This window comes from Prionailurus bengalensis, chromosome E4, assembly GCF_016509475.1.
Source record: "Prionailurus bengalensis isolate Pbe53 chromosome E4, Fcat_Pben_1.1_paternal_pri, whole genome shotgun sequence".
Taxonomy (NCBI): domain Eukaryota; kingdom Metazoa; phylum Chordata; class Mammalia; order Carnivora; family Felidae; genus Prionailurus; species Prionailurus bengalensis.
Window position 1 is genome coordinate 30,427,236 of NC_057360.1, and position 23,202 is coordinate 30,450,437.

The 23,202-nt window shown below is 42.2% G+C and overlaps 2 protein-coding genes across 4 annotated transcripts in view; one reads left to right on the plus strand and one right to left on the minus strand.

Annotated features, from left to right (window-relative positions):
- FLVCR1 (FLVCR heme transporter 1) overlaps positions 1-3,918 on the minus strand; it is a 37,848-nt gene extending 33,930 nt beyond the window's left edge. Inside the window, exon 1 of the mRNA XM_043569202.1 lies at positions 2,954-3,918. Coding sequence (XP_043425137.1) covers positions 2,954-3,691 — 738 coding nt within the window. The 5' untranslated portion in view covers positions 3,692-3,918. The remainder of the gene's footprint in view (positions 1-2,953) is intronic.
- Positions 3,919-3,979: 61 nt separating this feature from the next.
- The window catches only part of SPATA45 (spermatogenesis associated 45), a 30,540-nt gene continuing 11,317 nt past the window's right edge, over positions 3,980-23,202 (plus strand). Inside the window, exons 1-2 of one of the 3 annotated variants that reach the window (XM_043569205.1) lie at positions 3,980-4,087; positions 8,444-8,609. The gene's annotated coding sequence lies outside the window, so the exon portion shown is untranslated. Of the gene's footprint in view, positions 4,088-4,256; positions 4,445-8,170; positions 8,298-8,443; positions 8,610-23,202 lie in introns of those variants that run through there. The other 2 variants (XM_043569206.1, XM_043569203.1) reach the window with 2 other exon arrangements.

Below are 23,202 nucleotides of genomic sequence, written 5' to 3' on the forward strand. Positions count from 1 at the left end.
CCCCACAGTATCTATATGAGTCTGAAGCTCATTCATTTATTCAACAAAATTTTATAGAAAATCGACAATGTGCCAGGAACTGCCTTAAAGGGGGGAGATACAACTGTATATGTTCAGACCACACGCCTATTTTCATGACACTTAGAATCTAATGGCGGCTTTGGGAAATGAATAATAACAATGAATACATAAACGTATAAATATATCAGATGTGATAAGTGCTATATGGAGATAGTATAATGATGTAATGAGTGACTGGGCAACTCTAAAGGGGATCTTCAAGAAACACCACTAAATGATATTTAAAATGAATTTAAACTGAAAGTTAAGTGAGAGTAAGGATGTAATAATGTGACCCGAAGAGGAAGAACATTCCAGGCAGAGAGAATGTTTCTGCAAAGGGCCTTACACAAAATCCAAAATTAGTGTTGTTTAAGGAACAGAAGAAGACATTTTCGAGTAAAGTTTAGATTTTAGGTATTATGGGAAATCACTGGCAAGTTCAAAGCAGAGCAATGACAGGATCTGATCTATGTTCTTTTTTTTTAATTTTTTTTTTTAACATTTATTCATCTTTGAGACACAGAGAGAGACAGAGCACGAGAGGGGTTGGAGCACAGAGAGAGGGAGACACAGAATCCGAAGCAGGCTCCAGGCTCTGAGGTATCAGCACAGAGCCAGATGTGGGGCTTGAACCTACAAACCGCAAGATCATGACCTGAGCCAAAGTCAGATGCCCAACCGACTGAGCTGCCCAGGCACCCCTGATCTATGTTTTAAAACGGGTCTCTTGGGGTGCCTGGGAGGCTTGGTCGGTTAAGTGTCCGACTCCTGTTTTTGGCTCAGGTCATGATCTCCCGGTTTGTGAGTTCGAGCCCCACATCAGGCTCTGTGCTGACAGTGCGGAGCCTGCTTGGGATTCTTGCTCTCTCCCTCTCTCTCTGTCCCCACTCTCAAAAATAAATAAACTTAATTTTTTTTTAATAAAAATACAAAATAAAAAGAGTCTCTCAAGGGGCACCTTGGACTAGTTTAAGCATCCGATTTTGTCTCAGGTCATGATCTCACAGCTCATGAGTTCAAGCCCTGCATCGGGCTTTGTGCCGACAGCTCAGAGCCTGGAGCATGCTTAGGATTCTGTGTCTCCCTCTCTCTCTCCGCCCCTCCCCTACTTGTGCTCTCTCTCTCAAAAATAAATAAATCAGCATTTTTTTTTTTTTTTGAAGGGTCTCTCAGGTTACAGACCTGGCAGTAGAGATGGAGAATGAAAAGTTAGGATGCTGGAATCAGATGGACTTAGGTATAAATGCTGCCACCAATTAGCTGTGTGACTTTTGGAAAATAATTTTACCCCTTCAAGTCTCAGTTTCTTTATCTGTAAAATGGTGAGACTAATGGTTCCTACCTTAACATTATTAAATTCAAGGACACAATGCATGTAAAATACTTAGCATAGTGCCAGGTTCTTATTCAATAATGTTGAATATTATTATGAATGATCACTCCACAATTTAGGCTGAAGATGGGGGCCATGAGCAAGTTCACAGCTACTAGAGCCACAGGAGGGACGAGAACACCTTCCTTATAGGAAGAAGGCAGAGGTGTGCTAAATGTTAGAGGGAAAATCTGCCTATGGGAAAACATTTCCATTTATTGTTCATAAACAGATAATCCATAGATATGGAGTTAATATTTCTGTCATGCTCAATGAAGTATTAATATTGAATATAATTTTGTAAATGAAAAATACTTTAAGAAAACAGTTCCTATCTAAACACATGAAAGCAATCAACTAAAATATCAGTTATATAAATTATTTTGAATACACAACAACTACAGTTCAAGCTACCCTTTCTTCTGTACTTTTAGACAAAGAAAATAAAGAAAAAGTAGGAAGCACGTAGAGCTAGTCTTTTTTATAGATTTTTAGCTAAATCTTATTGCATGAAGTTCTTGGTTTACAGACTTTTAACTACGTTCTACTCAAGCTGAATGAACACTCAATACAATATACAGAAAGTATCACAGAACTCCACTTGCAAAATGTATTAACAATATAAGAATCAGTCTTCAACTACAACACACACACACACACACACACACACACACACACACACACACACACCATTCCACTTAGTAATGCTACTGGAATGTTGCTGGAATTTGAACCTATTGTGTTAGAAGGACTAGGAAGCACTTTAAGGAACAATTGACAAAATAAGCCACGCTTTTCCATGATCTGTGATCTGTCTTGCATTTTCTTACTGTTAACAATCGCTAAGTGGATTCAGGAATGTTGTGAGGTCTTTACCACCAGAACATTTATTTAGCTGTCATTTATAAGTGTCATGTGCCAGGCACTCTGCTGACTGCTAATATATAAAATTAAACAGGAGGGGCGCCTGGCTGGCTTTGTGGGAAGAGCATGCAACTCTTGATCTCGGGAGTCATGAGTTCCGGCCCCCGTTGGGTGTAGAGATTACTAAAAAAGATAAATAAAATTTTAAAATGAATGAATGAATGAATGAAAATAAAACAGGAGCTGCTCACTCAAAATGAGAACAAACTTCCCAGAATCCAACACCTTCCTTTTACAAAGAAAACACTGGGGGTGACCCTAATACCTGCCTAAGTCTCATTCCTTACTACGCTGACAAGTTTTCTATGATGTTAGGGTTATATGCGCCAGTTCAGTTCATTATTTTATAGGTCATTCTCAAAGCAAGATGATAAGGCGGTCACTTTAAACCGCTTTTCAAAGTTCTATCCTTACAAATAAATCGAACGTCCTCTTTAATCCAAGACTGCCTCCTATCTTACGACTACACATCTCCTTTCCTTCATTTATACACAACTGCCTCCTGAGGGTCCATCCATATGCTCAGCTCATACAGCCTAGTACTTTATGTGGTTCTTTAAGGATCTGATATTCATCTATCACCCTAGTCCTTACCTGATTGCCTAGCACGGCGGTGGCACAAGCCGTGGATACCTCCTTGGGCCCAAACCACACTGAGGCGATGCGGGAGGGCAAGCCGAGAATGAACACCTGGGCCACGGAGCAGAGGCACTGGCCCAGCATGGTGACCCAGAAGAGATGCTGCTGCACGCTGGCGCACTTGACCCAGGCGCCCAGGCAGTTGAGGCCTGAGCCCAGCAAGGCGGTGAGCCGTAGGCCTCTGGTGTCCAGCAGCCACGTGGCCGGGAAGATGAGGGGCACGTAGGCCAGCATGTACACCATGGACAGCCAGTCAATGTGCAGGGAGGAGACGCCGTAGAAGCCCTCGAAGACGTTGCTGATGACACTGTACTGGATCCACTGAAAGGCGTTCACCAGCGAGTACAGGCTGAAGATCAGGAGCACCACAAACCGCCGCGCAGACAGCGCGGTCTGGGGCGCCGGGGAGCCCTCGGTCCCCGGGGTCTCTTCCCCGGGGCCCGTGGGCAGCAGCCGAGTCTGGGTCTCCTCCTCTGGAGCCAACGGAGTCTGCGGCCTGCATAGGGCTTCCGCCGCGGCAGCGAGGCTGTCCCGAGACACTCCATTCAGGGTCAGGCAGCCGGCTTTGGGCCCGTTCTGCAGCTCGGCGCTCACCTTTCCGGGGGGCTCGCCTCCCGGCACCAGGAGGTATCCATTCGTGGGCTGGTGCCCGGGTGCCATCGCTGCCCCCTCCTCATCGTTCAGCTTCATCATGTCCCTGGGGTCCCCCGAGCCGCCTCGAGCCCCGGCCCTCCTCCCCCCTCCGCACCCCGGGCCCAGGACCCGAGGCCCTCCCTGCACCCCAACCCCAACCCCTTGGCCCACCGCTCATGCGACCCTTTCCGCGGCAGAGTGAGCCTGAGTATGAGCCGCGAACCTCAGCCCGAGCAGTCGGAGTCCGCAGGCGAAGCAGATGTACTCGAGCGCCTCCAGGCCCGCGGTCACCCTGCGCCAGGCCCCGCCCCAACAACGTCATGTCACCGCGGGTGACGGCCCACTGACCAATCAGTGGGAGTCTCCTCCCGGCGCGTAAGCCAATCGGGGAGCTTCCGTGAGGGAGGAGGCGGGAGCAAATTTGCCGGGAAGAAAGCCGGAAGGCGGGGCTGGAAGGTAAGGTTGGGCGTCCTCCTCCCCGGAAGGATGCTGTAGCCCCGAGTAACAGACGTGGGGAGAGGGAGGAAGGAGGTGGGGAGGAGGTGCAAAGGGTGGGCGGGAGGGTGAGAGGCGGCCTGGGCAGCTCGGCCACTCGGGACTGGGAGCAAGGGGTAGGCAGAAACGCCGGAGACAAAGAGGCAGACGAAGAGGGGCTCCCCTACGGCCAGGTCCACAGTCAGAGGACGAATTTGGCCTCGCCCCAGCACAGCTGTCTGTCAAGATCGGACCCTTCCTTTAGAGCAGACAGGACCACGTTTCAGATGTTCGTGCCACTTCGGCAGAGGGAAAACACCAGAAAGGGTTTCAATCCAAGTAAGAGATTTCGTCAGAAATCTGCCCTTGTGAAGTTGGAACCGCCCCCCCCCCGCCCCCAAACCACCACACACACACACACACACACACACACACAGCCGGCTGATGACTGAGGCTGGTGACAGCTGCTGTGCCTGAGCAGACCTCGTGACTCAACATTCTCCCTTGGACCACCTCCTGTGGTTAGCACTTACTGGACATGCACATTCAGTGGGTTCAGTGGGTTCCAGGTACCGAACTTGTTTTGACGGTATGTTCCAGACACTGTGGTGCCCCGGGGAATTAAAAACAAAAAAGAAACATAGTTCCTGCTCTCAAGAGCACGCGTTCGTAGCCTTGAGAGTCTTCTAGAGAAAATGTTAGCCCTGCTGCTAGTTTAGGAAACTAATTTTGCAACAAAACAAATAGAAAGACTCCAAATATTCATTATTAAAGTGAAATTGAAATCCGAGGTGTCTCACTATGGGTTTAATCTTGAAAGGTGCTGCTATCTAGAAGCCTAAAAGCCTGTACATCTTCTCTTGCCTCTTAACGTTATTTTGGTGATGTATATCAGATCTATGCCTCAGATATACATCAGATACCTCTCAGTACAGGTGAAATACTGTGTAATTCTGAGGCGCCTGGGTGGCTCAGTCGGTTGAGCATCTGACTTCAGCTCAGGTCATGATCTCTCTGTGAGTTCAAGCCCCGCATTGGGCTCTGTGCTGATAGCCCAGTGCCCACTTCGGATTCTGTGTCTCCCTCTCTCTCTGCCCCTTCCCCTGCTCATGCTCTGTCCTTCTGTCAAAAATAAATAAAAACATTAAAAAAATAAAAAAAAAAAGAAATACTATGTAATCCTAAACTTTAAGAAATACCGTGTGCATTTTAATATTGTTTTTGGCCATGCTATATCGCCACCCTCCTCCTCCTCTTCCTCCTCCCCCTCATCCTCCTCTGTCCCCTTCCCTACTTAATTTTTCTTCTTAGAGCTTACCACTGTCTAAAATGTCCTATATTTTACTTTTTTTTTTTTCTGGTTATTTTCTCCCTCCCCACTAGAAGGTAAGCTCCATGAAGGCAAGTCTGAAAATGCATTTCCTGAATGACTGCAGCTAACAAGCATCGAATTACTATTTAATATTTTAAATAATTACTTGCTTTGCAAATGAATCTGTTTTTTAGACTTGCAAATTTCCCTGCAAATATGATTTTCTAAACATTGATTTAGATAATATTTCAAATTATAGAGCTGTGTTCTCTGAATGAACAAACAAATAACCAAATATGGAATCCAAAGGACTTCAGTCTTAATTAACAAGTTTATTTTATGGATTTCTGGAAAAAACAAAAAACAAATTTCACTGCTTAACATTCCGCACGACTTATCATTCAATACTCAGAGGCATTTTTTAAATACCTTCACGTACCATGAAAGTTTCTACATAGCTCATGGCAAAGCTGTTTAGAAAGGGAATCCAACGGGTAGAATTTTAAATGGACCTTTCTTTACTTGTCCCAGTCATACCTTCATTCCAGATGTTCACAGTAAACATTCAGATATCTGCAAATGTCCCACCCCCTTCCTGAAACCAGAAAATGGCAGATTATATTAGGCCTCATTTCCCCATTATCCAGTGTGTGTTGGAGCTTGTCTTCTGCCAGATCGGAACAGTAACTTCCTTCTCTGCACGGAGGCAGCTTCCTGAATGTACTTCTGTAAGGGGGCATTCTTTCTGATTGTATATAGGCTTTTTCTATTTAGAGATGATTTGGCTTCTCTATGTCCTTAGCAAGAAGGACTGTGCTGAGAGTCCTCTGGGCATCCTGGATCACAGTCAGTATCTATTTCCCTCCACATTGTTACCATCTGGCACCTATTCTACTCTTGCCCACTTTGTCATTTGCCTTCCCTGCCCATGGCAAAGCTCTGTATCTGACCCTGTCACCATCTACATGGAGCATCACATCAAGAGGGTTTAGAGGAGTGGAGAAAAGCAGATCTAGAAAATCTGCTTTTTCTAGAAGAAAAAGGAGAAAATCCAGGAGAAAATCTACCTGGATTTGAATCCCAACTTCAGTACTCACTAACTGCACACCCTTGGGCAAGTTACTTAGCTGTTTTATGATAGTATATACTTCATAGGATTGTTATTATGAGGAATAAATGAGTGAATGATGGCTGGCACATGGTTTAGGCATTCTTAATTACAGTTATTAAGGTAGTTTATATAGTGGTTAGGGTCCAGGCTCCAGATCCAATTGGCCTGGATTCAAATTCTAGCTCTTTCAGCTGCATGACTTTGGACTAGTTACAGTGTACCTCAGTTTCTGCAACTGGAATATGAAGACAATATTCATGAAATTGTTGTGAGAAGTAAATGGCTGATAAATATAACGTGCTTAAATAGTGCCTGACCTCTGATCTATAGTAATCAGTACTATACCCAGGAAATGTTACCCAAAGCCATTATTATCAACTCATGTCTTTCCTCAGAGTTATATCTTGTTCTCATGTTATCTTAGATTTGATCCCATCTTGCCTATTGAAGCCTGCTTGGATTGCCCTGGAGTTACTCCAACCTCTCTCAGACTGAATTCCTAATTGTAGAGCTCCTCCCCGGAGGGTGCTCTGAGAATGCCATGAAAGGGCAGCACACAATGGAGTATACCAACTACTCTTGGCCTAACAAGTGGTAGATTTCTTATTAGAGGTGGTCAACAGTTGAATGGGCCACTATGCGACATATCTAGACAACAGATGGTACCTGTATTGGACGAGGTGTGCTGTGGATAGGATTCCGGAATTCCATAGAAAATTGAACTATATGAGATCTAAGATTTCTTCTGACTCTCGGTTTCTATGACTTAAGAAAAGTAAAATACTTCCAAAGAAAGGATTAGACAAAATTCATATGCTTAGTTCAACAAAGTTCCCTAAGTAAAGAATGGACTACAGAAAAGGGAAAACTCAGCAGTATCTCTTTGTAGTGTCATCCCAGACTCTTAACCTTGCCTCCTCTCTCTGAATACTTATTAACCAGCTAGGCATGAATCATACTTTATATCAAAAATTTGGATGAATAACAGCATAAACCTTACTCTCTGCCAGAGAGGACAGTATTGGGAGCATCACTTGGCTGGGAGTCAAGAGGAGATTGAGCTACATTATGGGTGTGGAATGCCAAGTCTGAGAGAGATTTGAATAAGTAGCAGTTGAGCAATCTGAGATGTGAATGGCATCCAGGAACCAAGGTCCAAGATGCTATCAAGAGTGATGTGGCTGTTCCTGAGCAAAGGTCTCCTGCAGTCTAAGAGGCTAAGATGCAAACCAGAACAAGGCTATTAGATGTAAAATCCACCATGTTTCATGAGGAAGCGGGTAGATTTCAGCAGCCTTACCTTCAGTTTATACCACCATTACCGTGCTCTATCCACCCGAGTGGCTGAATTTATGCTATTGTAGTCTGTGGAAAGATTAAGTTGGGAAAGGAGGGGTGGAAGAGGCTGGAAACCTGAATCCTCCTATTATGTACCTTTTTTCCCCTTGAGGCATTGTGTGTGTGTGTGTGTGTGTGTGTGTGTGTGTGTGTGTGTGTAAAACATTCATAGAAAAGAATCCCAGGATTTTCCCTTCTGTGTATTTTTGTCTTGGTTCCTTTTGGCCCATGATGCCAGTTGGGTTCTTACAGAGAAACCAAATGGAAGGGGGAGGGGACTGAAAGTTCCAACCCTTTGGTCACTAGGTTGGTTCCCTTGGCAACCAGGCCCCATCCCTAGGTTCTTTCCAAAAGTCACTTCCTTAACATGACAAAGAAATCAGCACAGGAAAGTCCCAAGATTTGAGAAGTTCTGTGCCAGACACTTTGGGGTGAAGACCAGATATATTGTTCTTATTATAAATCACTAAAACACATTAGCATGGTAGTAGGTATATATTAGCAAGACTAATTCCTGATCTCCAGGCTTGGGAGGTTGCTAATATCCATCCCGCCCTCCCTGCCACCTCTGCCTTAGGTCTGGATCACAGAAGGAGCTGGATGTGGCTGAGTATGCAGATTGGAGACAAAACCAACAGCAGAGAAGGATTGGCACAGCAGAGAAGAAATCACACCGTATCGGGCCACTCAGTGACTCTAGTATGCCATGTTTGTGTTTATCTTGCAGTCTGCCTCATGATCGGGTAAGAAATGCTCTCCATCTTCCCTTAACTTAGCCAAATCCTACCCATCCTTTATGGTCCAGGTCAGTTCCATTCCTACCTCCTTTGTTAGTCTGTCTCCGTGATTGGAGCCCCTAGAGATGTCATCCTCTTCTGACTAGTGACACCTTTGGAGCTACTCACTGAACATTTCCTGGTGGTTACTTAGCTTTTCCTTTGCATATTTTATCCCTTATCTAGATTTGAGCATCTTGAAGCTGGGGACTGGATTTTATATCTTATTATAACACCCTCAGTACCAAAACAATTTCTTTAGTTGGCAATGTAGGGGCCCAGGGCAGGTCACCCCAAAAGGTGCCACAATGGCTTCCTGATGACTTTGCATTAAAGCTGCTGAAGAAACAGCCAGTGCAAGGACACTCTGACCTAACTCTGTCCTGTGAAAAGGGGAAATAAATCTCCCATGTGGAAGGCACCTTCCCTGTGCCAGGAGGTAGAGAGATAGGGAATCCTTATCAGCAGAAACAGGGAATTTAAAGCCAAGAAGGCCATATAAACAAACGCTGTTACTTTTGACTAATTTACTACCTCAGCCCACATGCTGTTTAGAATTGCTTACTAATTGAAGCTCCTGAACATGAGTTTTCTTTTTCCTGTCTACTCCTCACAAGTTTATTGTCTCTTTGATGAAAAAGTTTAAAAACTGCCTGCCTTGTCATTGCCTTAGGTCTCAATTTCATTATTGGGCCTGTGTGTGCACATAATTAAATTTTTGGGGTTTTGGGTTTGTTTTTTTTTTCCTCTTCTGTTAATCTGCCTCATGTTAACTTAATCCTTAGACCAGATAAAAGAAGCTTGAAGGGTACAGGAAATTTTTTACTCCCGGGGAGCAGTTCATTTCATACAGAGTCACTGGCATCTAACTCAACAAATGTTTTTAGGTGGCAGTGACTAGTATTAGGAAAATGGCCAGCCCCATTATTGCAAAATTTTAAAAATGAAATTATATCAGAGGTTAAACCAGGCCTGTCTCCCTCTGAAATGTAACTAAACACACTTTAAATTCAATTTTACATATTTGGCCATGACTGTGCATGCCTGGTGTTGTATCCTACAACCTTAGAGTAGGAACGAAATGAGACCTTGGTAATGTCTGAAGTGAGTAGCTGTCAGGAAGGGGGAAATTTCCCCCCTCACTCTCTTAGCTCTTTTGGCTGGTCAAATAATTAAAACAATGTAAGACAGATTAATAGGAGAAAGCAAGTTTAATTACATACGCACAGGGAATCCAAAACATAAGAGATTCCAAAGACAGGCCAAATGAGGTATATATGTCATCCTGAACTAAGGAGAAGGGAGTAAGGGTCTGGTACTTCAAAAGAAAGGAAGCGATTCAGAGGGAGGTGAAACCGGGTGCATGGCTGGTGAACAGATGTTTTCTGGGGCCTTACAGAAACAATGAGACCCAAAGAGGAATTTTAGCAAACTGACTTGGCTAGCTTCCCCCCTGCCTACCACACCTAGTTCATATTATAATGTAGTTAGTTGTCTGTGGTGATAGCTCCCTTCCTGGATCAGGTCCCCTATCTAAATTATTCTAGGAAGTCTGAGGTGTAAGAATGAGTAAAGGAAACCTCATTTCAAATGGAGTCTCAAAGCCCTGACAGGGGAGCTCTGGCACCTGAACCCCTCCTTGCAGCAGGGAGAAGGAAGATAAGAATTCTCTTGACAAGGGAGGGCATTTTTCACAGAGGTATTTATCTCTTGCTTTTAAGAAAAAGAAGGAATTTCCCTCCCAGCCCCAGCAACAAAGCACTAATCACTGCTTACAGCTGGTGAGAAATTTCCACAACTCCAAACTCTTGTTCTTCTCCAATGAACTCTTTTTTTGTTGTTTATCTATTTATTTTGAGAGACAGAGAGAAAAAATGCAAGTGGGGGAGGGGCAGAGAAAGAGAGAAGGAGAGAGAGAGAATCCCAAGGGGGCTCCAAGCTGTCAGCACAGAACTCTACGTGGGGCTTGAACCCACGAACCAAGAGATCATGACCCAAGCTGAAGTCAGACGCTTAAGCCACTGACCCATCCAGGCGCTCCTCCAACGAACTCTTGTTCAAAACAACCCTCTGCCATTTTCTTCTAAAACCTACTAAAAGCTGACTTTCCCTTTGTCTCTTTGGACTTGCCTATGTTCACCATAGTTTGCCTTTCCTGAATTGCAATTCCTCTGCTATTCCCAAATAAAGTAACTGGCAATTTTATTTGTAAGATTGACAGGGGAAAGGTCTTAGGTTCTTCCTGAGCCTTTCGGGCCTTCATTGTTTTTAACTCAAAATAATCCTCATGCCAAAGCAGCACATCCTCGGGTGGCCTGCCCTGAACCTCAGCAGTTTCTTCCTCTGACACTTCCTTAGATGTTTCCCGTATTAAAAGTTGATGGGGTGCCTGAGTGGCTCAGCCAGTTAAGCGTCCGACTCTTGATTTCGGCTCAGGTCATGATCTCATAGTCATGAAATTGAGCCCCATCTTCGGCTCTGTGCTGAGCTTGGTGCCTTCTTGGTCTCTCTCCTTTCTCTGTCCCTTCCTCTCTCTCTCTCTCTCTCTCTCTCTCTCTCTCTCTCTCAATAAATAAATAAACAAACAAATATTTTTTTTTTAAGTTGAGCTGGTGGCTGTGGAGAGTTAGTAACTGAGTGGCAAGAGATCCATAAAAGGAGAACACAATGCAGGTGAAAATGAGGATGAACAAACAGAAAAGAACAGATTGAAGCATGTTACCCCACACCCCGTTAGATCAGTCTCCTACTCTGGGAATAGGTCAGTCTCATATAATGGGTAAAATTAGTTTATTTGCTGAAAAATACTAATCTTTTAACAGATTTTATTCATAGAAGCAACATTTTCCCCCCATGAGTACACAAATTCCTCCTTGTTGAGCCAGAGAAACACATTTTGGGGTGGTACATTTTGGTCCTCCACAGTCCTGCCTTTGAAATTTCCTCAAGAAATTTCATCGTCCAGAAGTTGAGCCAGTAGATTGTTCAGTCTCATCGAACTAGACTCAGTCCTGACGATAGGTCAGTTCAGTTAAATTCATTTCAGAAGGCCATCTTTCAGGTAGGCTACCAAAGTTAGGCCTATATTATGCAAACAATCAGGTATTTAATCAGAGGCATTTCTGTGGAAACAAAAGAAAAATAATGGTTAATGATTGGAACAAGTTGTAAACCAGTTTCTGAGTTCTGAGGGTAGCCACTTGAGATTTCTAGATGTTAGATTTGAAGTATTTCTAGATGGACTGAGGGCAGATAGTAGCAATCTGATAGACTTTCCTAGTTTGCAGTTTGAGTGTCTCTGTGATTTTTCTGAGTGGCGCCCATAGTAATAGTCAACAAGGATCATCCACACATGAGCTCTTGTGGTGATTTCTCTGAATTTTATATACCAAGTTGTCCAACTTTAGTTTGCATGGCTTTGGGAAAAGGGAAGTTTTAGTTCTTAATGATTTCAAGACAATGGTAGGGAAAAATTGGAAATGATAGTTTGAAGATTTATAGCTAGAAGAGTTTAGGATCCAGTCCAATTTACAATGAATAGTATTAGCTTCTAATATCTACAAAGGTATGTTATTGAAACATAATTTTTCTTTATAAATACTGTGATTTCTACCAAAGATAGCAAAGCTAAGACTAATTTGTTTGCAAAATAAATCTACTTTCAATAAGCTTGGCTTGATTATATAAATACAGCAGGAGTGATGATTGATTATATATGCTCCTTTTGGTTTGCTTGCTGGAACTTTTCATAAGGAATCTCCTTTTAACAGCTTCTCAAGGTGAAGAAGTCAAACCAAATACTTCTAGTCAAACTTTGTAATACCTATAGATTTGGATTAGTTACTCTCTTCTTGGGGTCCCCCGAATATCCTGAGAGGCTTGCACCTGCCAGGAAGTGACCTTCCTGACTCAACTGGTAAGGCTGTTAGGAATCCTGCAAGGAAGGTACCACGCTGATATTTCCAAGGAATTTTATTGACTCCATAAAGTCAACCTTAGTTCCTTAAAGCAGTCTGGTCACATCTAAATCTATGCATGTCTCTTTCAAATATGACATTCCAGTCAAAGCCTTTGTAATATAACCATCTTCCAACTGTGTCATGTTACAAGGAGAGCAGATTCTTATTGAACCTGGGCAAATAACTATATTGCCATGAAAATATAAGAATATCACTGAGAGTTTCTGAATTCTGGAGAGATCAGATAGGGAGAAAAAGATATTTCAATTCTGGTTACAAAGGTATAATTTATCAAATTGCTATAAGTCATAGCTTAAGAGGAAAGGCTTCCTTCTATCTATAAAACAGAAGATTAAAGAACCAACTATATTTTAAACAAAAAGTCATAAAATTAAAATCATCCTCATCAGTTCACTTGGTCCCATATAATTAATTCTTGTTCGGCTTGAATTCAGTTTTTTCATTAGTTCCAGAAATTTACCCAGTTTGATGCATATTTACATCTATTTAATTCATTTATTAATAATCATACCGAGAGGGGCACCTGGGTGGCTCAGTTGGTTAAGCTTCCAACTTCAGCTCAGGTCATGATCTCATGGTCTATGAGTTCGAGCCCCACGTCAGGCTCTGTGCTGACAGCTCAGAGCCTGGAGCCTGCTTCAGATTCTGTGTCTCCCTCTCTCTCTGCCTCTCCCCTGCTCATGCTCTGTCTCTGTCTCAAAAATAAGTAAAACATTAAAAAAAATAATCATACCAAGATTACTCATGAAAAATTTATGAAACATTAGAGCAATTAGCCACCATCTTAAGTTATTTATTTATTTATTTATTTATTTATTTATTTATTTATTTAGGCTGACAATTTTGGTAACAAAGATAACATGAGCTTGTTTGACTTTTAGTAAACCAAGGTGGAAAAGTATCATACTTAATGCTGGTAACTCTAAAGACTTATTTTTTTCAGCATCTGTATCATACTTTTTTTCTCTTTTTTAAATTGAAATGTAAGTAACATATAATGTAATACTAGTTTCAAGAGTACAATATAGTGAGTCAACAATTCTTTTAATGCTTATTTATTTTTGAGAGAGACAGAGCATGAGTGGGGGAGGGACAGAGAGAGATGGAGACAGAATCTGAAGCAGGTTCCAGGCTCTGAGCTGTCAGCACAGAGCCTGATGTGGGGCTCAAACCCACAAACTGTGAGATCATGACCTGAGCCAGAGTCAGAGGCTTACCTGGCTGAGCTACCCAGGCACCCTGAGTCAACAATTCTATACTTTACTCAGTGCTCATCACGATAAGTATACTCTTAATCCCCTTCACCTATCTCAACCATCCCCCTATTGATCTCCCCTCTGGTAACCACCAGTTTCTTCTCTGTATTTAAGGGTCTGTGTGTTTTTTTGTCTCTTTTTTCCTTTATTTGTTCACTTGTTTTGTTTCTTAAATTACACATATGAATGAAATATGATATTTGTCTTTCTCTGACTGACTTATTTCACTTAGTGTTATACCCTCTAGGTCCATCCATGTCATTGCAAATGGCAAGGTCTTACTCCTTTTATGGCTGAGGAATATTCCATTGCATATATTATATGTTAGGTAATAGTCCATTGTATATATTACATATATATCACATCTTCTTTATCCATTCATCTATGGATAGACACTTGGGCCGCTTCCATATCTTGGCTGTTGTCAATAATATTGCAAAAAACATAGGGGTGCATATATTTTTTTGAGTTAGTGTTTTCATTTTCTTTGGGTACACACCCAGTAGTGTGATTCCTGGATCATATAGTGTTCTATTTTTAATTTTTTGACAAACTTCTGTACTGTTTTCCACAGTAGCTACATCAGTTTGTGTTCCCACCAACAGTGCATGAGGAGTTCATTTTCTCCACATCCCCACCAACATTTGTTGTTTCTTGTTTTGTTTTTAACGTTTATTTATTTTTGAGACAGAGAGAGACAGAGCACGAACGGGGGAGGATCAGAGAGAGAGAGGGAGACACAGAATCTGAAGCAGGCTCCAGGCTCTGACCTGTCAGCACAGAGCCCGAAGTGGGGCTTGAACTCACGAACCACAAGATCATGACCTGAGCCGAAGTCGGATGCTTAACTGACTGAGCCACCCAGGTGCCCCTGTTGTTTCTTGTTTTTGATGTTAGCCATTCTGACAGGTGTGAGGTGGTTTGTCCTTATAGCTTTGATTTGCATTTCCCTGGTGATGAGTGATGTTGAACATCTCTTCATGTGTCTATTGGCCATCTGTATTTCTTATATTTATTAAACCAACAAATTTAAACTTTGCTTTTATTAACTGAAAAATTTCCTAGATCACATGAACCTGAAAAACACTTAGCTTAGTTTCTAATATATTTTTGAGATTTAGAACTGCTTGAGTTATAAGTGCTTAATTTTAAGCCAGTTATATAGTGCTCTTTTACAAATTAATTCTGGTAATACCATCTGGAGGTAGAAAAACACTGTATTTGTAATGTAGAAAACAGAGTTTTTATAGCTTTCCATTAAAAATTGTTAGCTACGAATCAAGTATAGCAATATAAAACTCACTAATATATAAGTTAAGTTTATCTACTTGGATGGCTAAAGCTTTTTACCAGTAGTATTTGTGGAGAAGGCACATGATTTGTATTTGCTCTTGACAAGTAATCTTATGGAAGCTGTGGAGTACTTTGTATTTTTTAAAAGGTCATTTTTCCTGCTCCTACCCCATTTAGTCTTAGGCAAGTGTGGCCATTGTTTTAGATACCCCCTGGGGTGTTTATATTGCAAAGGCAATGTAAGATTTATATCTCGAAAGGACAAAGAAAGAATGTAAGTTCCTCTGAGAAGAACTTTGGTTTTTTAAGGTCAATAATTTACAAGCCTTATGAGAAAAATGGGGGAAGTTTTAGGATTGGTGAAAGCAATAGATAGACTTTGCATTGCCTCTAGAGCTGCATTTAAAAAAAATGTTTATATATTTTTGAGAAAGAGAGAGTGGGACAGAGGATCCCAAGCGGGCTCTGTGCTGACAGCAGAGAGCTTGATCAAAAGAGGGGGGAAATTGTTAAAAAGAAAACCACAGGCCCAAAATGGCATCAAGTAGGTTAAGGTCTCAATTCCGTAACCCAAAGGCTTAGTACCTAACCTGACTGTGGTTTCAACTCCCCAGGAGTGCAAGCTTTACGTAGTCAACATGAAAAGTTCCTGGTCAGCACTAGGAAATTTACTCATGGGCCCTTCCCATTCCCTTTAAGAAGGTAACTTTGCCTAAAACAATGGATTCTTTGCAAATAATTTTCTTTTTTCCATTTTCTGTCTACCTTTAAAAACCTTTGCTTTTCTATAGCCCGTTGGAGCTCCCCTCTACTTCCTAGGTAGGATGCTACCCAACTCATGAATCAACTAATAAAGCCAATTAGACCATTAAAATGTCCTCAGTTGAATTTTTGTCATTTAACAGGGCACATAGTTTTATTATAGCATAGGGGAGGAGACCTAAAAAAAAAATTCCTATCAGGCTTTGACTATCAGCTTCCACTTTCTGATCAATTTTTAACCATATAGCTACTTAAAAAACATTTTTTTTTTTAAATATCCTGTCAATTTTTAGCTGGTATGGATAGTAAATATTTCTGGCAGTATTGAACAACTTTATGGACCCTTCAAAGGGTCTTCAAAGAGGGTGCAAAGATTATTACCTTCTCAAGATCCAGAATCATTCTCAAAGATAGCCAAAAGAAAGAACTGACAGCCAGCATGTCCCAGGCAGGCAGACAGCCAAGCCAAGCTCCCAGCACACAAAACAAGTTTAGTAAGATTTTACTATTTTTTTCCCACTTTTTAGATACCTACAGTTTCCAGGACCACAGCTCTTAGACATAAAATAAACAGGTGTGCCAGAAGATGGTCTGCTTAATTGTTTGGATCTTAAGAAGGAAGAACTTATGTTGGATGCGGAGTTTGTTTTTTTTTTAATTTTTTTTCAACTTTTATTTATTTTTGGGACAGAGAGAGACAGAGCATGAACGGGGGAGGGGCAGAGAGAGAGGGAGACACAGAATCGGAAACAGGCTCCAGGCTCTGAGCCATCAGCCCAGAGCCCGACGCGGGGCTCGAACTCACGGACCACGAGATCGTGACCTGGCTGAAGTCGGACGCTTAACCGACTGCGCCACCCAGGCGCCCCGGATGCGGAGTTTTAATTTTTGGTCTAAGGACTAATTTCTGTTTTTTCATCTTGGAAAAAGGATTCCCTGAGGTTTGCTGTTACATTCTTTTGTATCTACTTTTTAATTTTAATAAGACAATTCTTTAGGATGAGAGCTCTCTAAAATTTTTCAAATACAGTAGTTTTTCTAATTTAGAAGATCTGTTGTCTGGCCGCGGATGAGTAGGATCTATTCATCTCAGTAGTGAGTCAAGCTTAAGCCTTCTTATGGCTTAACCAAGGACACAAGAGGCATCCCACAAGACAGTGTAAAATATGCAGCTCTCACAAAGATCTAGAGAGTTCATTTCCAAAGATAGACTGTGAAAGCAAAGTTTTGGATCTGGACCCTTGGTCTAAACTCCCCTTCTCTGGGGCACCTGGGTGGCTCAGTCGGTTGAACTTCTGACTTCGGCTCAGGTCATGATCTCATGGTCTGTGAGTTCGAGCCCCGCGTCAGGCTCTTTGCTGACAGCTCAGAGCCTGGAGCCTGCTTCGGATTCTGTGTCTCCCTCTCTCTCTGACCCTCCCCCATTCATGCTCTGTCTCTCTCTGTTTCAAAAATAAACATTAAAAAAAATTTTTTTAAATAAAATAAAATAAAATAAACTCCCCTTCTCAAAGCCCAGCCCCATCTCCTCGAATGTTAAAACTCCAACTTCCCCAGGAAAAAAAAAAAACATTTTAACAACCAGCTGCCTGTTACAATTTCCCTTTCCTGACAATATTTGCAGAGCACTTCTGCCTGACCTCTAATCCTAGGGAAAACAACTTACTTAGGTAAATACTGAATGTCAGCAAGTGAACTGAGCAAAAGCACCCAGGAAGAGCAACAGGGCTTTGCTCTTATTTGACTCCTCCCACTTTCTAGGGCTCTGTAATCAAGCTCTGCCAGTTGCAGGCATTCCTATGCTATGTCCTTTGTGGATGTCTCCTGGCAAAGAACTCATGTCCCCAGGACAGCAGCAGATCTTTTAAATTATAAAGCCCCTAGGGGCACCTGGGTGGCTCAGGCAGTTAAGCTTCCAACTCTTGATTTCAGCTCAGGTCATGATCTCACGGTTCCTGAGATCAAGCCCCACATCGGGCTCTGTGCTGAAAAATGAAGAGCCTGCTCGGTGTTCTCTCTCTCTCTCCCTCTCTTTATATCCCTCCCCTGCTCTCTCTCTCTCTCAAAATAAATTTTTAAAAAACATTAAAAAAATAAAAATAAAACCCCTTTACCTATGCTCTGGGAGGATCCTACCAAATTTACAGAAGAATTAGAAAGATTAGTGGCTATTTACAACCCCACTCACACGGGCCTAGACTGGCTATTAAGGACTGTTCTTCCCACCCATGGTTATATTGACATGGGAAAGAAAGGCAAAAGAAAACAATTAAATTTCCTTACAATTTACAGTCCACGGACAAGTCCTTGAGACAGGCAAAGTGACCTTCCTCTAGGAAGTCAGCTGCCTGGATGATGACACTTCGCTGAGGGCAAAAGGCACTCTTAGCCAACCCCCCAGGATCCTGTAAGTCTACTTAAACGTGTAAAAACTCTTTTCGAAATTCCTTTATCTCTACCCCCCAAGATATATGTTGGCAATTATACTCTAAGCATATGGCCCACTGAAAGATATCTAAAGGGTCTCATAACTATGGTTTTATTAGACAGTAATAATTGGCCCTTTCCTAACCATAGCTAGCCCCCTCGAGGTCCTGGAAACCTTGCTTCCAAAATTCCTTAGAGACTTACATTTTCCCTAACCCCCTGGTATAATCAGTCACCCGTCACAACCCCAGTGCAGCTCTTTCTGCCCACCATCCTGTCCCCATGTTTTAATAAAACCACCGTTTCACATTGAAGATGTCTCAAAAATTCTATCTTGGTCATTGGCTACAATCCCCAACATTTCCACATCAATATGATGGTTATGAGACAAGCTAGATGGTCCCCTGGAGAATACCACCCTCACTAAGGAAACAGATGGCCCTAGCCGTTCCCAGCCCCTCCTGCACATGACCAGGAAACAGTTCAGTTGGAGGCTGATATCTAAGGCTTCATAGGAGCAATGTTCGAGGTGTTCCCCCTCAGAGTAAATTGGTCTGAGATTGAACTATGTACTTAGTTGTTCTTTGAGCACATAATAGCTCTTCTTTGAGCTCTCCTTTGAGCACTCTACATAGTACTATGAACTATGTACTTAGCTCTTCTTTGAGCACATAAAAGCCTTTGTTGAATGTTCTGTACATACTTTTCAAAGACAAACGGCATTAAATCCAGAAGCCCTGGAACATAGCAATCTTTTAATTTCTGCTTTAGTGGGAAATTTTCTCCCGGATGTTAAATAACAAATCCACCTGCTCTGTTGGTGAGGGCAACCACTAAGCATAATAATGGAGACAGCTACTTTAAAAAAATTTTTTTTAATGTTTATTTTCTGAGAGAGAGTGTGTGTGTGTGCATGAGCAGGAGAGAGGCAGAGAGAGGGAGACACAGAACCCAAAGCAGGCTCCAGGTTCCGAGCTGTCAGCACAGAGCCTGTTGTGGGGCTCGAACTCACAAGCCATGAGATTGTGACCTGAGCCGAAGTTGGATGCTTAACCGCTTAACCGACTGAGCCACCCAGCTGCCCCTGAAGGCAGCTAATTAATTCTTTGAAAATAGCTTGCAGGAAAGCAGGAGAAAAAGAACTGATAGCAACAATTCCTGCTTTGCAACCTGAATCTTTGGAAAGGCAAAAGCAGGACTCTGAGAGTAATTCAAGGCCCATTCAGATCTCCCCCTATTCGCCTCCAGACAAGCACAGATATTGCAAGAATCCAGGTCACTGGAAGAGAAATTGTCCTGTATTAAGAAAGAGGAAAATTTAAGAAGCAATTTCCCTAAATCCTATCACCCTCAGAGAGTGTGCTTTTCTCCTGAGGGACAATTCCCCCTTGAATGACAGTGCCAGCTGGTCCTCAGTCACACCCCAGAGCCCACCATTAACCTTAAAATGAGGATCAGGAATTGGATTTCTTAATTGACACTCATGTGACTTTCTCTACCATCTGCTCCGAGGATTTATCTCTACCTGTCACCTCTGATTTTAATCAGGGGGTAATCAAACTAAGTAGGGAACTTGTATAGACTCCCTCATCCCCCTAAAGGCACTGGCTGAGTGAGACCATAAAGCCTCCAGATCTAAACTTCAATGGTTGCAAACAACCACTAACTACTTAGGACATGAGACATCTCAGGGCATCAGAAGCTTACTCCACAACACCATCCATCAATTTTGTCCATCTATCTCCCTGAAACAAATCAATGGTTATGTAAATTGAGGGGGGGGGGGGGGAGGCAGCTGACTATTGCAGCCAAAGAATTCCTGATTTTGTAGACCTTGATAAACTTCTGTATGCCCTTCTCCCAGACACCAGCCAGAGCCCATTTCCTGGCTTTCAGAGACATTAACCTCCTTTCACGCCTGGAAACTAACATTGTCAACACCCCCAGCTCTTGGTTTACCTAATTTTAACAAACCTTTTCATCTATACTGCCATGAAAATAATGGCATCACTGCAAGCATTCCAGGACAAACTTTTGCTCTCAGATACAACCAATAGCATATTTCTCATGCCAGTTAGACCCTGTGGCATTGGCTTGACCCCCATGTTTATTTATTTGTGGTGACCACAGCTGCCACCTTGATTGACAAAGCCAGTACTCTTCCATTAGGCTCCCCCATTCACCTGTGTGTTCCCCATGCTGTGTCTGCTCACTTACGAGTTCATAAGACACGGCACCTCTCTACACAGTGACAGACCACTTACAAACAAGCTCTTTTGACTAGCCCTCCCATCATCTCACATCGTTGTAACACTTTAAATCCAGCTACCTTACTACCCCTCCCTGACAATGGAGAGCCCACGCTATTCCCAGTGATTGCCTTACAACTATAGAAATGGTCTCAAAGCCATGAGAGGATTTCTCAGACATCCCTTTAGACAACCCAGACTTAACTTCTAGTTTTTGATGGCTCCTGTTAATGACATTTATGGGGAAACATAACTAGTTATGCCATAGTTTCCCCATAGGAAACAATGGAGGCATGTTCTTTGCCCACTGTAAAGTCAGCCCAAGCAGCCGAACTCACAGCTCTTACTAGAGATTATAGTCTGACATAGGGAAAACTGCTACTATTTACACAGAGTCCAAATATGCTGTTGGCACCATTTGGAAATCCTATGGATTCTTCAATTCTGCAGGTACTCCCGTTGCTAATGGGCATATAATTGCTGCCTACCACAAGCTCTTCATCTCCCTTTTAGAACTGTCATTGTTCACTGTTCAGCCCATACTAAGAAAACTGATGCTATATCTTTCGGAAATGATAGGACTGACAGAGCTACTAAATATGCAGCCCCCAAACAGACCTCTTTATCCTTTCTCCACCCAATTTTAAAACCCGCCTTTATTCCTGACTGACAGAACCAAGTTTTACAGCTGCCCAAACCAGACTATAGGCTTCCTATAACAACTATAGTATTCTGCAATCTTACAGATTGACAGGAACTCATGGATCATGGAAATGTATGAAAGTTCACTTTACCAATGGCAAAAGTCATGGAATACTCCAGACCCTGGGAATTACAGGTTCAACTCCAACCTTGTCTGTAAACCACACTGGTCTATTTTATGTGGCAACAAAGTATGTAAAGGGTTCCCACCTAAATGGTCAGAATGATGTGAATTTGGATACTTGGCCTCTTCTGTCACTGAATACTCCACCCCAAATGCCAGGCAAATTACAAACGTGGGCTCCTCTGTTCTTAAACGTGTGCTATGTAAATGTATCACTCAGGAAGTCAAAAAATCTGCTTGTACATCACAACTCCAAGGTTTTTTTTTTATCAGCATTGAGGGTTGTATTTCCAAACTTTGGAGATTATGAATTGGGAAAAGCAATCCTAAATCTCTCTGTGGTAATGGAACAAGAGTTTGATATCACTATGCAAACTTTGAAAATACTCGAGTCAGAAGTTAACAGCTTAGCCTGCATGGCACTCCAAAACCAATGTAGTTCATATTATACTGTAGTTATCTGCGGTGATTGCTCCCTTTCTGGACCAGGTCCTCTATTTGAATTCTTTTAGGCAGCCAAGGGGAAAGTCAAAGTTTCTTCCTGAACCTTTTGGGCCTTGATTGTTTTTGGCTCAAAATAATGCTCATGCTTAAGCATCACATCCTGTGGTGGCCTACCCATCATAGCAAATAAGAGTAAATCTAGGAAAATGGGGATAGGATACCTTAGAATGTGGCCAAAATCTTTATTGGAAGAGTAACCTTTGAGCGAGGAAAAATTGTTGGCTTAAGAATTATTCAAATTGGCTCTCTTATGTGACAAATGATTGCCTTGTAAAATAATGATAGAGCATTACCCTTAGATACAACACACATAACTTTCTGAATTGACAAACTAATGTAACCAATGTACATTTTAGAAAAAACTTATAATGCTTGTGTTGGGGCTCGGGGCAGGCTACCCCAAAATATGCCACTTTGGCATCTTGATTATTTTGAGTTAAAGTTACTTAAGAAACAACCAGTGCAAAAAGGAGACCCTGACACTCCTTTGTCTCCAGAAAGCAAGAAATTAATCTCCCATGTGAAAGGTACCCTCCCTGTACCAGGAGGTAGAGAGACATCCTTATCATCAGAGAGAGAGAATTCAGGGTGAAGAAGCCTTTATAAACAAACCTTCTTACTTTTACTAACTTACGACCCCAGTCCAAATTCTGTTTAGAAATTCTTACTAGTTAAAGTTCCCAAACATAAGTTTTCTTTATCCTGTCAACTCCTCACTAATTTATTGTTTCTTTGTATAAAACAAGCTGCCAGCCTCGGTCGTGTCTGTAGGACCTCTGTACGTACAAATTAACTTTGATTCTTTCCTGTTATCTGTCTTATGTCAATTTAATTCTTAGACCAGCCAGAAGAATCTTGAAGTTAGAGGAAAATTTTCCCTCCCCAACACTTGCTTTATATACTTTATAGTTTACAAGTCCCTTCATCTGTTGTCTCATTTCATCCTCACAATACCTTAGTACTGATATCAGCCCATTTCAGCTAAGGACGCTGAAGCTCACAGATGCAGAAATATTCTTCCAGGTTGCACTCTAGCGAGGGAGGATTTAGCCCCTGGCCCACAGGTGCCAGGGTTGTGCCCAACTAATTAGATCTCTTGATAAGCCTTTTGGATTATCTGGGAGCTTTACGAAAAAAACAAAACCAACAGCAAAATACCCTCTTATCTTCAGCAGCTGCCCTGCACTGGTCTCATCAGAGACACCAAACTCATCAGAGTTGGGTGGTCTTCTTTTGCTGACCCTTCATATAGTTCTTTAGGGA